General features: G+C 34.9%; 2 protein-coding genes and 1 non-coding gene across 6 annotated transcripts; 1 reads left to right on the top strand and 2 right to left on the bottom strand.

Annotated features, from left to right (window-relative positions):
- Window positions 1-1028: 1028 nt before the first annotated feature.
- LOC128238482 (uncharacterized) lies at window positions 1029-10311 on the bottom strand. Of its 4 annotated transcripts, none has more exons than XM_052954444.1 (7): window positions 10263-10309; window positions 9643-9689; window positions 8974-9157; window positions 8615-8756; window positions 8125-8254; window positions 6822-6961; window positions 1029-3310 (listed from the first exon to the last, which is right to left on the bottom strand). In XM_052954444.1, exons 3-7 carry the CDS (start codon window positions 9143-9145, stop codon window positions 3178-3180), a joined length of 717 nt encoding a protein of 238 aa, XP_052810404.1. In that variant the 5' UTR covers window positions 9146-9157; window positions 9643-9689; window positions 10263-10309; the 3' UTR covers window positions 1029-3177. The 4 variants fall into 4 exon arrangements, with proteins under 4 accessions (XP_052810404.1, XP_052810405.1, XP_052810403.1 ...); XM_052954445.1 differs by having other exon boundaries at window positions 10230-10290; XM_052954443.1 differs by lacking the exon at window positions 9643-9689 and having other exon boundaries at window positions 10263-10311.
- A 3295-nt stretch (window positions 10312-13606) lies between these two features.
- Window positions 13607-16549, bottom strand: LOC128237817 (uncharacterized). Its single transcript, XM_052953401.1, has 2 exons — window positions 16545-16549; window positions 13607-14315 (listed from the first exon to the last, which is right to left on the bottom strand). Exons 1-2 carry the CDS (start codon window positions 16547-16549, stop codon window positions 13607-13609), a joined length of 714 nt encoding a protein of 237 aa, XP_052809361.1.
- On the top strand, window positions 16142-16233 carry Trnai-uau (transfer RNA isoleucine (anticodon UAU)). Its single transcript is given in 2 exon segments — window positions 16142-16179; window positions 16198-16233. It is a non-coding gene; the product is annotated as a tRNA-Ile (tRNA).
- Window positions 16550-16901: the final 352 nt, after the last annotated feature.

The following is a 16901-nucleotide window of genomic DNA, read 5'->3' as shown; positions in this document are numbered from 1 at the left end:
CTATGATGTTCCCGATGTGCGGGGAGATTTGGCGGGGATTTTACCAGCAGTTCGTCCTCTTAGAGCGGGGATTTTACCCGGGATCGGCCGGACCGAAAGTCAAGTCCCAGCTATTCCCCGGACCTGATGGGGCTGTGTGGTTACAATTGACTGGTGCATGCTATAACATAACAAGAAAGCCAGCACGAAACCGAACTGAGTAACAACTTAAATAGGAGGAATTTAAAATCTGACAAGTGTTTACTTTCCGCTGCACTAGCCAATCGTTGAACAACCTTGAGTCAATCATCAATCTTGTGAAGTTTTCTTCAAATAAGTATAAGGAGCAGTTGTTAGGAGGACGGTCAAACAGAAGCTCTCTAAAAGGAAACAATCAGGTAGAATTGTTTAACAAAGGGAGGGAAATGCTACAATTATTCACAGCTTAAGCGTATCTGGTTGATTTAAGAAAAGTACCGAGCTCTCATGTGTATCGAACTAAGTTTGATTGGTGTAAAAGCAGAACTGAAGAATGTATCGCCACCACACGCAAATGTTTAAGGAATGCACGTACTGATGATGGACACCGCGCCATGACATAACCTCTTTTGGCCTTTTGCAGCTAGAGCTTAAAAAAACAAGAGCCACACAGATCATAAGTCTAACAAGGGGCATAACTCGGACGATTATTATAATCAGAGTGTTGAGCTTTCCTGTACATGTGCACAATTTATATAACAACACGTACATAAAGTTTCATTTGAAATATCTTGAATGGTTTTTGAGTCAAGTCCAAGGTTAAAGTTCATGTACGATGGCACCGACGAAGCTGACAACAACAACCAAACCACGATTATGACAATACCTGTCACTTATCTTCCTCAAAAGACACGAGCTAAAATCATAAATGTGATATATGTGGGTATGCATCATGAAAAGTAGATCTGTCAACGCCGCCATTTCAGACAAAGCTGTAGACGAATGTAAATTGTCATTATATTCAGCTTGTAATAGGGGTAAGATGGCACTGAACTTCAGAAACAACCAGGTGTTTTAATAAAAACGTTTATTAAAAAGTATAAAGCTTCTATAAACGGTTATTGCATAATAAAAAAGCAACAGATACAAACAACAATCAAAACAACTACATACTAAATAATCGGTATACCATGCAAAAAAGTAAAATAAAAACAAACCATTATATCAATATACACTAGGGAAATCAACCCTTAGGTAAACTCTAAATAAAACAATCCACATCATAATAATAGAAGATCTATGAGGGTTGATCATTAATTAACTTAAAAAAAAGTTATTTTATTTAAGAGCGCTGCAGAGAAAATACCAATGCTCATCTTTTTTGCCATAACTCAACAGTATCGCAGCTAGAGTTATGGGTCGTGCTAAACATGTGCGTAGTGTTCCTGGCAACATATGCACCAAGTTCAATTGAATATGGAAAAGGCTTTTGCATCATAATGCTGATGATGATGACACAACGACTATGACAATATTCTTTTATTTATTTTTTAAAAGAGACGAGCTAAAAAAGTTTATCCCTATGCTTTGATGCATGGTAAAAATTCAGCTTTAAAAGTTCAGCTTTATGTATACATGTACATTTCTACTGGTAAACCTAGGCATAACCAGGGGTCCTAACAGCCGATAATTGTCAAACCTGAAAAAAGCAGGGCGTCTGTTTCAGTATGAGGGATTCATGCTTAAAGCAGTGTAAAGGGGCTTAGATCCCATTAAAAAATCAGCATTAATAACTGTACAATAGTCTAAAGTTAAAAAGCTCTCAATCTCAACATAAGAACACCTGTATTACAACAAGAAAGTTAAATGGCACAAAAACTGGCAACTACAAAACATGATGGTTAATTGTTTCATTTATGACAGGCAAACAGTCATACATTCTTGAAAATCTCATCTCCTACAACTCTCTTTCTTTCATAAATATAATTCAGCTCTAGAAATCTACCGTATACATAAAATGGACACAATATACAACAAGTAGCATGTTAATACATTTATAACCTCAAGAAAAAATAACTCTTAACTATTTAGATTTTATATTCCATGTCAGTGAAATATTGAACACTATTTTTGTAACCAAATTTAATGATAATTTAAATAGTTGAAATATTGTGATTTTTTTATACAGACTGATAATCATACATAGGTAAAGTGCTTTATTTAACATTTACTAGTAACGTCATTAAGTACTTAGAAATCCTTTATATAAGTGGAAACACGAATAAGTACTTCAGCTAGCTCAAGTACCTAACTTACAAGTACAAATACTCACTAGAGTGCATCTCAATCAATAACAAGGTACATGTAATCCCAAAACTAACCACCAAAATAACATGTTATTAATCAAGTGATCAATTGTTGTTGTGATGTTTAAATACGACGAAATAAGAGGCAATTACATTGTATTCTGACACTTAAGAGACTGAATACAATGGTGGTTTTCTTCTGGTTGAGATTTCAGTTTCAAGTAAGCAGTTCAAATCTTTATCAAATATCTCTAAATGAAAACAAACAGTTTCATTGTCACCACATGGAGGACATCTCAAGCTATCACTGAATGTGATAAATACCCCTGAACGCAGCCCAAATAGGAAATGGCATTGAAATATTTGGAAACCCCACCTAAAACTGACAATGCTTGGAGGGGTAATCTTATTTTGTATGGGGTACAAAAACTTCAATAAGCAAAACTGCATGCTGAGATTCTAATATTGCTGAAGCATAAATATAATAAAAGATACAAAAGTAGCATCTTCTTGTTGATATTTAAAGTGTAAGTTTCACAGAAGTAGCAAACTAAAATGTTCAAAATACCCTGATAAAAAACCCAAAAAATTCAACAATACAATGTTTACAATTCAAGTATATCCCAACATTTTTGGCAATATGGAACCGTGACTTACAAATAAAGTTCAAACTTTTTGAATCAAGGTTGGAATCCATCAATACATGTATTTACACATAACAAATCTACATGTAAATGCAACTAGATTTTCTGGTTTAAAAGCTTCTTACAAAACAATTTATGAATTCATAGCATAAGCATGTTCATATCAAATCTCATTAAAGTTAATCTTGAATTAAATTCATAGTATTTGGTAATTCATGTGAAAATCACAATAACTATTTTTTGAAAAACCAACATTGCAATGTTTTGATCTAGCAGAAGTAAATGGCGAGTAATGTTGTGATGATGCTGGTTGCTATGGAGATGGTCGCCATGGCAGCAGTGCTATGGATGGGTGTGTCAGCATATAGCACAGGGGAGTACTTGTAGTTGTCTAAAACATGCCTGAAACACAAACAATCTTTTTGTTTTGATGTTTATTAAACTGTCAGAATTCAAGCTGGTAACATTGACAGTTGTCATGTTATCACATGTCAGGTTGTGCTATAAAGCATATTCTCATTACAGTTAAACACACATAAAAAATTATACAAAGATTAAAGCCATGTATATGTCAAAATAAAATTGAATCCTTCTATAATTCAACATTGTAAATATGACTGAAAAATTTGTGATTGGATCACTAGAAATAAGAATAGGATACATTTTAAAGTGAAGAAAGACCATGGTTAAGAAACTTAAGTAGGTTGTTTTTAATTCAATCAAGAAGGATTTTTTTTTACATTATTTTGTATTCACTGTTTTCACATGGCTAAGATTTCACTATTAAGTACTGGTAGTCCTATTTTACACATTGAGCTGTGAACGTACTTTTGTATTTATAGATTTTTGGATTTATGCATAGTTCTGGTAAATTAATTTATAACATAATTATATGATAAATATGATAGTTTGTTTTGTAACCCAATTATTTTTTAGATCAAGGCAGCATGGCCGTATTGATAGTGTTGGACATGTGAATGCCAATAGTTGTGTATGGCTAAGTGTCTAAACCCTATATTTTTCATTTTCTATTATTTATTTTTTTAAATAAAACTTAAATAGAATGATATTACAACACAAACAAGAGCTGTCACAGAGATAGCGCGCTCAACTTTTCCGCCGCTTTTCAGTGTAAGGATTGAAAAGGTTTGGCGAAACATGCATGGATCACTGTTAGATTAGACTTCAATGCAATACATGATGTGCTGAGATATTTACATAAATGCAGTTATATGCAAAATTTTAACCAGAATTTCTATGTCTAATAATAAAGGGCCATTATTTGAAAAATACAGTTATCTAACTTGGTTATTCAAGTAGGTTGAGTGGTTGAATACCATTGTATAAAGTCTCAATGCAATACATCAAGAAGTTGCTGAGATATTATCCTAAGTATGCTAACATGCAAGACCTTAACCAGAATTTCTAAGTGGCATAATAAAGGGGCAAACATTATATAATATGAAATATAGAGTTTTCTAACTTGAAAATATTTAGAAGGTTGAATGGTTTGGAGCATGTGAGTAAAGTTTTAAAGCAATACATGATATTTTTGATGAGATAGTGACTTAAATCTGGTTACATGCAAAACCTTAACCAGAATTTTTATGTCAAATTATCAATAAAAAAGGGGCTATTATTTGAAAATAATTCAAATTAGTGTTATCTAACTTGATTAATTAAGTAGGTTGGATGGCTGAGTACCATTGTATAAAGTCTCAATGCAATACCTCATTTAGTTGCTGAGATATTATCCTATGTGTGCTTACATGCAATACCTTAACCAGAATTTCTAAGTCAAATAATAAAGGGCAATTTTTTGCATTAAATGCAAAAGAGAGTTATCTAACTTGATTAATTAAGTAGGTTGGATGGCTGAGTACCATTGTATAAAGTCTCAATGCAATACCTCAAGTAGTTGCTGAGATATTAACCTATGTGCGCTTGCACGCAAAACCTTAACCAGAATTTCTAAGTCGAATAATAAAGGGCAATTTTTGCATTAAATGCAAACTAGAGTTATCTTTTTTGGTTAATTAAGTAGGTTGGATGGTTGAGTACCATTGTATGAAGTCTTAATGCAATACCTTAAGCAGTTGCTTAGAAATTAACCTATGTGTGCTTACATGCAAAACCTTTACCAAGGTATGACGCCGACCCCAGGATGAGTAGTAAAGCTCTCCTTATTCTTCCAATAGTTTCAAGCTAAAAATCAGTCAAGAACTTGTACAGTTACAACTTCAAACAGTTTGTGCCAATCAGACCAAGCTTAGGGGTAAGACTGACCAGGCAGCTGAAGGGCTGAAACCATTTTGATTATTGGTTTGGGTGGCATTGTATGCCCCCAATGGGGATCAAAGTGGGTGAAGCATCCTGCCGCAGAAGCAAAACTTTCTATTTACTCTTATTAGGGCTCTCCTGACACCAAGAGTGTACAGAACGTCATTGGCAATCTAACACTTTATTAAAACACTAGAGAAGGGATGTGCACAGCTCATGCATACATGTGATAACGTCCCGGACGTCCGGGATTGTCCCGGAAATCGTATCTCTGTCACGGAGTCACGGAGGGTGCATGTTTGTCCCGGAAAGTCATAAAAAAAAAAAAAAACGAAAAAAAAAATCTCGGAATCGGAATCGATTATCTTAATTTTACCATTGTAAGTCAGCTATTTTGCCTGTCCGGGACACTGGTCGTAAAACACAGGACATGTTGACACTAATCCGTTAATTGGTACGTGTGTCGTCGAGGTCATCGTCAATCACCCGATAATTGATCTATCGGCCTATTGTTGTGCTTAACGAGTGGGGGAGGGTTCTTGTATACTAATTCATTGTTTTCATATGGATTTGTTTGGTCTTATGAATGATAGCTTTTAATTGATGAATTGATATTTTTCACACATTTTACCAACAAACGAGCATGAAGGTAAGTTCAAAGAAAGTGACAAAATGAGTAAAAAAAACAAAATTAAAACACGGAAAACAAGGAATTTTAGTGTTTTGACCGTTTCCGAACTATCGTGTGTATTTTTACGCCGAAATAAAACTGACGATATGGGGTTTACAGACGGTTATATAGAGTGCTTTAATCACGTGACCATGGTAAGTCACGTGATCGCTTTATACAGCTGATTGTTGACACGTCTCTATCAAAATTATATGCATCTCCAAACGGAAAAAAGCTCATCGACTGAAAAATCTTCTTTATCGTCTGGAAAATATTGTGTGTCATTAATTGCAAACGTTTTAAATGTGATGAAAAAATAAATATTTCGTAACGCATGTTCTCAAAAGCGCGGGAAAACAGGTGCCCGTATAGTTGTTTATTTCCTGTTTTGATGAAACCGAAAGTAGACTGCATATCCTCCTGGTTACCACTTCATTTAAAGCCTGGGAAAATATCTGGTGGTTTTATTTTTTCAAGAAAATGCAGAAAAAAAAACAACCATGTCAGGTATAAAATACGTCTTGACAGTCAAAATAGGTACATTTTCTCGACGTTAAAAACGACTAAAATAGCCCCAGATATGCTATGGAATGCACCACAGACGTTCCCCATTTAAAAAAAATTCCGGGGGGGGCATGCCCCCGAACCCCCCTAGTGTGCGTTGACATTACGACGAGTGTCCCGGAATCGACCCAAGAAATTATCACATGTATGGCTCATGGGACAAAATTGGACTAGACAGCATGATTATGAATTGTTTCATTAAACATGGAAGATTATTATTAACAAAAGATCTGAATTCTTGATGTCAGGGAACCACAAATATAGCAAAAATCCACGGCCCCCCTCATAATTATCAAAGTCTACAGTACACACTCCATTATTCCATATCTTTAATCTAAACAGTTAAAGCTAAATTGCTGTACTGATTATTTGGGAGTGAGAGTGCATCTGTAACAGTACCTGTAGTTGATAGTCAGGTAGTGGAGACCCTGTCCTACATTCCCGCCTTTCTGGAAGAATCTCACAAGCTCCTTCTGTATGTAATTGGTAACCTCTCCAGTCAGTTTTCGTGCCGGGGTTACACCCGTGGTTGTCATCAGCTGTAGCACAAACATATGGAGAACTTATGAATATAACAAATACCTTAAGCTTGAGTTTCTGCCATTGAAAAGCAATTGGGAAATTAATTTTCACTAACTGATGGGAATTGCCTTTAAAAATTATACATGTGTTTTCAATTACCAATCTCAATCATGAATGAAATAAAATATAATAATATTTCACAGTTACAGAAGTACATAAAAAAACAAAATACACTGCAAAAACTAACATCTAAATATAACAGCTTCATAAGCAAACGTAACAGAACCATTTTAAATGATACTTATTTTTAAATGATACTAATCCAAACATTATAAAATCGGTTACTAGACATCAGAATTTCACATTCATTGCCGGTTAATAGGGCTTACTATGAAAGCCTGAACAGTCTGATATCTTAATAACTAAAGTGAATGAAAAACAAGAGCTGTCACAGAAAGCGATGAATGCCCCCCGAAGTGGTTCTAAAGTGTGATTCAAAGATCATTTAGAAATGGAAAAAAGAAGCCATGAAATGTGCTTTAAAAAAAGGAATGTTTATGAAAAAGTGGATTATACACCAAAATATTACCTCTCATTGATGTTTTGAAAAATCACCTGACCCATGCATGGTCACTGTATCAGTCTTCAAAATGAAAAATTTGTGAGTGGATAAAGCTCGAAATTCGAGTTTTCAATGTTCTATTAATAGACAATAATTTGCACACCAGAAATATGCTGAGGATTGCTTCATTGCATAAAAAGAGCAGTATTTCGAATGTCATGCAGTGGTCAAAATTAACACAAGCCCACAAGCCCTTCACTGGTAAAATGTCTTCTGGGCTTGCTCAAATTTTGAATTTTATATAGCAGGGCTTGTTTGAAAATGTGATGCCAAGCAAAAGCATAGGAATTCGGGCTTGTTCATCTAAAAGTCTAATTTCTATGACTGGTCATGTGATCCATTCCGGAGTACCATAGAGGAAGGGACACAGGTCTTGCACGAGACATGTTGTCTTGATATGTTGAACACATGTTGTCATGTGGCAAGTTATTTCAAATCTGTCCATACAAGAGAAAGTTACAGTCAGGACAGGAGAAAATAAGCCGGATGCACAGGCTGACTGACAGTACAATTTTAATATTGCCCACCTTCGGGGGCATAAAAACCAGTAAGACATACAATGCCATCATCCTTTGAGAAGAAGATGATGGTCACTTCATCACACTTTCCCCAGACCCAGTGTTTACGCTGCAGATCATACACAAATGTTTGTGCAAGTCCCATTCGGCCCATCTCATTATCGGGGACACTGAAATTAATATAATATATTGATATAATATCAATAATTACTTTCAAAGTAATTATTAATATTATATTTTTATATGTCAAAGTTTGAATGCAGTGGTTGAAAATTGCAAAGGCAAACAGTATGGCAAGGAGTCGGGCTTGTTCATCAAAATTGTTTATCTGATGACAGACACATGTTGTTTAGACTTTGTAATAAAGCTTGTCAAACAAATAGTGATAAGTTGTATCTAGACTGGAATATTGCAATAAATATTTACACAACAAACACACCAGACAGTATTTCAGTTTCTTATTAAGTTTTAATCTTTCACATTACTGTTTCACATTACTGTTCTGACTATGCTGCCACAAATATTCATACTTGTCAGGTCTCTTAAGTTTCTTGACCAGGGCTATAGCTATGATGTAGCCTTTACTGTGTGCTCGACTTTCACAGTTGTTTGTAGAGCAGGGACAATCAGTCTCATTCTGCATGTTCAACAGGATGTGGTCCAAAAAGTCGGCTGCAAAGAAAATGTAGTCAATACCATTTACAAAGAAGAAAAGAAACACAATGCAGGGCATAAAACGGACTTTAAATTACATTACTACTTTATCAATTTAGAATTCAACATAATCATAATGTTAGCAAGTAAATAAGCTGTAAAAAATATCACAATGACAGATATCCTCACAGGTAAATAACAGGTTTAATCAAAGCAAAAAAAGTTTAACACAAACCTTGTCTAACAGTAATTATGCCATTAGGGTCGCACACGTATGAAGGACTGCTCTCATGTCTGCCACACTTTTCTGGCTCCTCCAAAGGGTTGAAGAACTCATCTGCTGTCCACTCCACAAGCACACATCCACCAAGACTTACAAGGGCAAGCAAGAGCAGTAAGGCCTTCATGATGAACTTCAACTGTAAAGGAATGAAAACAAATTTAAGTTCATGAAGCTTTAACTGTCTTGAGTGTTATAAATTAATCTGACAAATTTAGAGCAAATATATTTCAGTTCTGAGGAGAAGGGTACATGTCATATGTTGTTTCCCACCCACCCCTCCATTGAAAGTAAATTCCAAGATCTCCATGATATTATTCAAAATGATCATCTGTTTATATTTTTATTTGAAAGTCATGTTATTGGATATGAATTTGAATTAATTACAGCCAATTAATTAATATCATAATAGGTTCAGAACTGTAATACAGTAGAATATGTATATACAGTTTTACTTATATGAGAGCAAGTCTTATCTTAGTCCATATAAACAGCCACTTCAGAGTTTTTGACGATTTTTTATTTGGCGACTCTATGTGTCCATAATTATCCCACTTGTTGTTTTCCAAGCCAAGAATGACAGATCCCAGCGCTAAGTATATTGAGTGGAAAGATAATGGGCACCTGCTAGAAAGGTTCAAAATGGCGATGCTTTGTTGACAGAAGTCGATCTGAATTAGATTAATTATTTGTGTTTCATTAAACACTTAAGTGTAATAAGAGAAAGGTATTGGCTCAAGGTAATAAAAAAGCTAAAATGTGTAACTTTTGTGTTTTTATTTAACAGTGAAGTGTTAAGTATAGTGGAGTTACAATTGAAGAATATATTTTACATTGGTATGGATCAGACTTGTGGCAATTAGGGAACAAAATGCACATCCAAATGTTAAAAAAGTTCCCTTAACATGCATTATTGTGGCTAATCTTATCTTAAACTGGAAAATGTGTAAGCTTAAGATCTTTAGCTACATAATATCATGAAAACTTCACCTCAGTCTTCATGAATTAAACGAAAGAGAGAGGTAACACTCCCTAAAGGCATGTACAACAATGACAAATAGGGTGATTAACCGCTTGACAATAAACAGTCTACACCCACACACATTATCAGTCGAAACTGAATAAGAAACATATACCAGCAAATCTAACGAAATAAATATATTTTAAATAGTATTAAACATTACATGGAATCACAACTTTATCACTTATACCATGTTTTTTAAGTTGAAATGTATAATCTTTACCCGAGTATCAGCCTCAGCAACTTTGCAAACTTTTTACAGGAGCGCCACCTATTCTTTTGATCCAAAAGAAAATAATTGACCAAAAAGAAAGTTTTAATGGTTACAGAACACTAAATTAAGCACAAGCTAACCAGGCCTAATTCGAGATGCATACAAACTTATTGAAATATTGAATTGCACATATAGTGGGGCAGGGTGGTGGAGGTGGAGCTGTACCTGTCACACGCACTGATATTCGTCATAACATAAAACATTTGATATGACTTGGAAAGTTAAATTTGATAGGAATTTGGCAGCAAATAACATGAAAGTCTTCAAGTAAACCATAACAAAAGCATAACACAGTAGTGGTAAATATAATAGAATCCGCAATCTGCAATGTTGCAGTTAAGTAACTCAGCACATTTTTAATCAGGAAGACACACGGTCAAGTAACTTCGGAATTTAAAATGAAAAAAATGAAAATAAGGATTGCAAATGTGCAACATCAATATAATATAACGCTACATGCATGTACATATATATGCTCATTTACTCTCAAAGAAATTATAATACAATAGTCAGAATTGAAAACAACAACACACAAAACAATACCAACAACAACTCAAGCACTAGTTCTTACAAATTTTGCCGGACATAAACTATTTTTAGCAAGCCCTGCTATAACACATATAAAATATTTTTGTTAAAACCCCGGAAAGCATTCTATTAGTTCAGAGCTTATGTCAGTTTTGAATTATTTTCTTTTTAAATTCTTAACTGTGGCGTTCTTAATCTAATAAAAAAAGAGCTGTCACAGTTACGTGACAATTGCTCCCCGTTTGGGCCTCTCGGACGGATAGCCATTATAAGAGCACAAGATATGTTTGTTAAACATCTATGCCTCCCTCCCTAATGGCAGACGATTATATAGTCATCTCGCATAAAATGTATTTGGGTTAATTTAAGGCAGTACCCAACGTCTCCACCAAGTTTGAAGTTTGCGATAGTTGAAATAGTTATTGATCCGTTCTAAATGATGTCATGAGAGTTGAAGAATTACAGGTTCAAAGTAAAATTATGAAATTACTTATAACTCCCGGAAACTTTGTTTTATAACAGGTGTAAGCATTAATACGGTATTATTATATAAGTATTATGCCCCACATTTTTGCTACATAAATTAAATATAAATTTATGTAAACATGATAATTGTAATTACAAATATTTGTTTTTATTTGGATAATATGTGTATTTTGTTTAACTCAGAATTACTTATTTAGATATAGTTTAAGAATAACTATTATGACTAAAACTCCTTTTCGAACTTTGCATGTCTATACATCATGTAAACATATTAATGCCTGCAGCCTGTATAATATTTTTGGCAGTTAATAAATATCTTTTTAGATTCTTAACTTGTTTTTAAGTTTAATAATTTGGCCACCTTAGGCTAAGTGGTTTCCTTTAATTACCTTAATTGATGTCAACCTATCATATATTTTTCTTCAAAACAGTAGCACAATCCCTCAGGATACTCAGCTTCAATTTTAGAATTTTTGTACTGACAAGTTAATGACTTAATGATGCTTATCAAATCTGAGATCTGTATCATATTGTTAAAAACTTAGTATTTAAGATGAAGCCTGTGTCCTGAAAATCATAAAGGACTTGATTTTCAAATAAACTTCATCTTCATTATTCAGGTATGTTGTCATTATTTTTATATATTACTTTTTTGTGTTTAACTCAATTTATTTTATCAAAGTACTTTTAAATATAATAGTTTTAATATTTTGTGAATTTATTGTTAAAACATTTAGAAGTTATATTCATATAATAACAAGTTTGAATTATGTGGAAATTATGTTATTCAATTATTTGTCTTAAAATATGAACTCACTGAGAAATGTACAGATGTTATTTCTGTTTGCAAGTATTTATAAAGTTCATTTTATTAAAGTTATTAAACAAACAATTATTAAATTAAACTAATTGTAATATGAAATGTTGTCAACCAGTTAACCTTTCACATGCATTTTTAAAAGCGAGTTGTATGCTAATTTCCCCAAATTAGTTTAAGTATTTGTAACATCTATTTGTACTTTGTGTTTATTGATATATATATATATATATATATATATATATATATATATATATATATATATATATATGTGTGTGTGTGTGTTTGCTTTCAAGATAAATAAAGGACTTGATTTTCAAATAAACTTCATCTTCATTATTCAGCTCAGTCAGTGAAGCTCCCATTTTCGGGAACAATCTCCTCAACGAATCGACAACTCCCGCGACCTCCTATTTGACATACTCTCGACAGCCGCACTAAGCTCGTCCCGACCGGCATAAAATAAGTATAATCTGGTGACGATGATTTTCGTTCAAGGTCAGTGTGGTCCTGATTTTTGACCTTCTGACCTCAAAATCAAGGGGTCATCTGTGTTTTATATTTGTAGTAGTGCTAATGTAAAGTCAACACAAGGGTGAAGGCAAGTACAAAAGGCTATGTCTATTTAACAGTTTAATACACAATCTACAGTTGCATGTTATCCTATCGAGCTATAGTTAATGACTGACGCTGGAGCGTGCCGGGCTCCGCGGGCTCTGGCCAATCACGTGGTCAGTCTATCTATAGTCCGTTCCATAGATATAGAACAATCTGCAGGTCATGATCAACTCCCCTACACAGTTTGAGAACCGTTTGCCTAAGCATACTCTAGTAATCAATCGTACAAGCTTTTGTGTCCACATTAGCTGCGACTCGATCTGACCTTCGACCTCAAAATCTACTTGTCATGATAAACCTAAACTTACTGCCAAGTTTAAGGAATGTGGGACCAAACATACTCTAGTTGTCAATCGGACAAGCTTTTTGTGTCCACTGTCACAACGATCGTGACCTTTGTCCTACTGACCTCGAATCATTTAGGGGTCATCTGCTGGTCTTGACCAACTTCCCTTTAGAGTTCGAGGAACTTAGTCTCAAGCATACTCGCCTTATCAATCGGACAAGATGTGGTCTACCAACTGACCGACACGTGCCAAGCAAAAATACTCGCTTTTTTGAAAGGAGCATACTAAATACTGATGTCAGGATATAATAAAGCATGCAAACATACAATCACAGATATTCTTCTCGTAAATTTGAAGTTGTAAAACCACTCATAAATTTCTTTGTACAAAAGAAATGATTATACAAAGCTCAAACCTAGAGAATTTTTTTAATATGAATATACCTAGAGCTATCACTGGATGTAATAAATAACCCCACCACAACACCGGCGAAGCTCAACTAGGTGTTAGGACTATATCATCTGTAAATTAAAGCATGCTTTTTCCATTTTAATTTTTTAAAAGCATACCACAGATTTTAATTGAGCCGACTGTTCGGTTGACTGTTTGGTTGACTGTTCGGTTGACTGTTTGGCTGGCTGTTCGGTTGACTGTTCGGTTGACTGTTTGGTTGACTGTTCGGCCGACTGTTCGGTCGACTGTTTGGTTGACTGTTCGATTGACTGTTTGGCTGACTGTTTGGTTGACTGTTCGGTCGACTGTTTGGCTGACTGTTTGGTTGACTGTTCGGTGGACTGTTTGGCTGACTGTTCGGTTGACTGTTCGGTTGACTGTTTGGTTGACTGTTCGGTCGACTGTTTGGCTGACTGTTTGGTTGACTGTTGGGTCGACTGTTTGATTGACTGTTCGGTTGACTGTTTGGTTGACTGTTCGGTGGACTGTTTGGCTGACTGTTTGGTTGACTTTTCGGTTGACTGTTCGGTTGACTGTTTGGTTGACTGTTTTGGTGACTGCTCGGTTGACTGTTTGGTTGACTGTTCGGTGGACTGTTTGGTTGTCTTTCGGTTGACTGTTCGGTTGACTGTTTGGTCGACTGTTTGGTTGACTGTTCGGTTGACTGTTTGGTTGACTGTTTGGTTGACTGTTCGGTGGACTGTTTGGTTGTCTTTCGGTTGACTGTTCGGTTGACTGTTTGGTTGACTGTTTGGTTGACTGTTCGGTCGACTGTTTGGTTGACAGTTCGGTTGACTGTTTGGCTGACTGTTACTGTATTATTAGCAGGGCAACAATAGGTCATAATAAAAGTGATAATTTAGTAAAACTTCATAATATTAGTAGTTGTTCAATCAGTGTAATCAAAATGAATGCAAATATAAAGACTAAAGAATTGAAAAGTAAAACAAATATTTCAATTAAAAAACTAGAAACGTTTTCGAAGGGCCGCTTTTGAAAGCTGATTTTAGTTGAAGAGAGATAATAAACAATGGGAGTTAACTTTTGCAATAATGTGTCCCTGAGATATAAATGTTTCACGTAGCACAAAACTACCTATCTATGTAAGTTTTAATGAATTCCAATCCCTTCAAGTAGTATTTGAGAAAGTGCCAGGACAAAATCTACATTATGAAAAAATAACAAGAGGAGATAACTCTGAAATAAAGTACTACAGGGTCGTGAAGGGTGCACAACCTACTAATATTCCACGAGCAAACACTCAAGAACACAGAGATCCAATTCAAGAATCAAGACCTATTCTGATTACAAGAGAAGACGATCAAGTACAAAGATACATGGTTCAAGAATCAATAGCAACTGAGATTCCAAGAGAAAACACTCAAGAACTAAGAGATGGTCAACAGGATCCTAAACATCGGGGACTAGTTCAAGAGCATACCACTACTGAGATTTCGAGTACCAACATTTAAGAACAAAGAGATGACCATTGGGATCCACAACCTCTAGAATTAGTTCAAGAACTAAGATATATATATATATATATATATATATATATATATATATATATATATATATATATATATATGAGGGGCAATAATTTGTATTTACGATAATATGGAGTTATGTAACCTTATTGTGTGATGGACCTAAACAGCTGTATTATTTATTAAATGAATTGAAAGTAGGGTATTGGAGTTGAAAGTGAAAATGCCAGCTTGCCCTAATACCTTAACCGGAAGTCGAAACTGGGCGAGAAGTAAGCCTCCTAGTATTCTCTCAACAGTCGAGCTGAAAATATAACTCCGTGACCTTTGAAAATTTAAATAAATACAAAATCGCAACTCGTTTCGTCGCTTAGACAAAGCAAACTGTACATCTCTCTTATAACCCGGGTTCTTAGTCGGTATTTGATCATTTAATTCGTAATTGATAATGTTTATTTATGTACGTGTATGTATTCATTAAGTGTGTAAATTGTGACCCGAACAGTCGCCGACTTCCGTATTTTTTTGAAGATTTCAATATCACAAGTAAATGAAAAGCCGCGTATTGGAAAGCACGGATTTATTAGTGGACGTGTCAGTTACAAGGGATATGTGGCCGTTAATTAGTTCCTAAATGGTTTCAGGGGATCAAATATCAGTGACTGCGGCCGCGTTGTACAGTTGACCGCTGAATGCAAGTACTTTATACAGTAAAGGCCGGAAACTACAGGTTGCCGCTTAATACAGGTGACCGTTCTACCCGATGTGACTGTAGTATTATACGAAATACGTTTTACACTTTGCAAACGTTGATTGAATTCATACCAATATCAAAAGCTTCATCATATGGTGCATAATGCCGAAACGATTTTTAACCCCGTCTGCACCGCTCTTTTTCAACAGAATCTGTAATGATAAAACAACTTGTGAAATGAAATGGAACTTAACACGTCGAAGGTTCAAACCCGTCCGTACTGGTTTCTACAGAGCCTGGGTGATTTATACCAGCTTTAGCTAAGCTTTGACCGGGCTAAAACATATCAGTATACTTATTGGAATATGACGTATATCTTAAGGTGTATAAGTCGTTTAATAATTATAAGAGTATACGTTCTAACTATATATGTGCAAAGCAATCAATTGCAATCGCCAGCCCCGGTGGCGCAATCGGTTAGCGCGCCGTACTTATAGACAGTATAGGCTATGATATGCGGAGGCTGTGAGTTCGAGCCTCACCCGGGGCACTTGTTTTAGCAGTTCATTTGTATAGATTGAAGTTGATATCAATAATTACAATCTTGAAACAATCTTGCGGTAAGTTCACCATAAACATGTAATTATGAAAATCACTCGTACACTTTCTAAGTCACGCAGATGACATTAAGATCGTTTCAATAACCCCTGTCATTATTGGACAGACAATGAGCGAAAGAAAACTCTAATACCTCCGGTATCAATTATGAATAGACCCACATTGAGTAGGAAGTATGAAGCACGTAGGAAATCACGAACCTTTGCTGTTCAGTTTGTGTTTAATATATTTTGACAGACTTACAGCATTTGCAAGAACACAAAGGTTAAAATTTACAATATTTCGGTGAAATGTTTCACCAGAATCTGTGTTTGTGCCTTAGTGGATCCATGACAAGGTACTTAGTAAATATGTGACATAAAGCCGTAATTAATCAATGACAACCACCGTAGTCAAATCACTGATAAAATGCCTTAATAAATATGTGACAAAACATCTTAGTGAATCCATAATAACGCCTTAGTAAATCTGTGACAAAACGCCTCAGTGAATATATGACAAAAAGCCTAAGTGAATCCGTTACAAAACGCCTTTTTAGTCGAATCTGTGACAAGACGCCTTAGTAAATATGTGACAAAAACATAAGTGAATCCATTTCAA

Source organism: Mya arenaria, chromosome 6 (assembly GCF_026914265.1).
Source record: "Mya arenaria isolate MELC-2E11 chromosome 6, ASM2691426v1".
Lineage (NCBI taxonomy): Eukaryota > Metazoa > Mollusca > Bivalvia > Myida > Myidae > Mya > Mya arenaria.
Note: the sequence above shows the minus strand (reverse complement) of the source record. Positions and strands in the feature narration are given on the sequence as shown.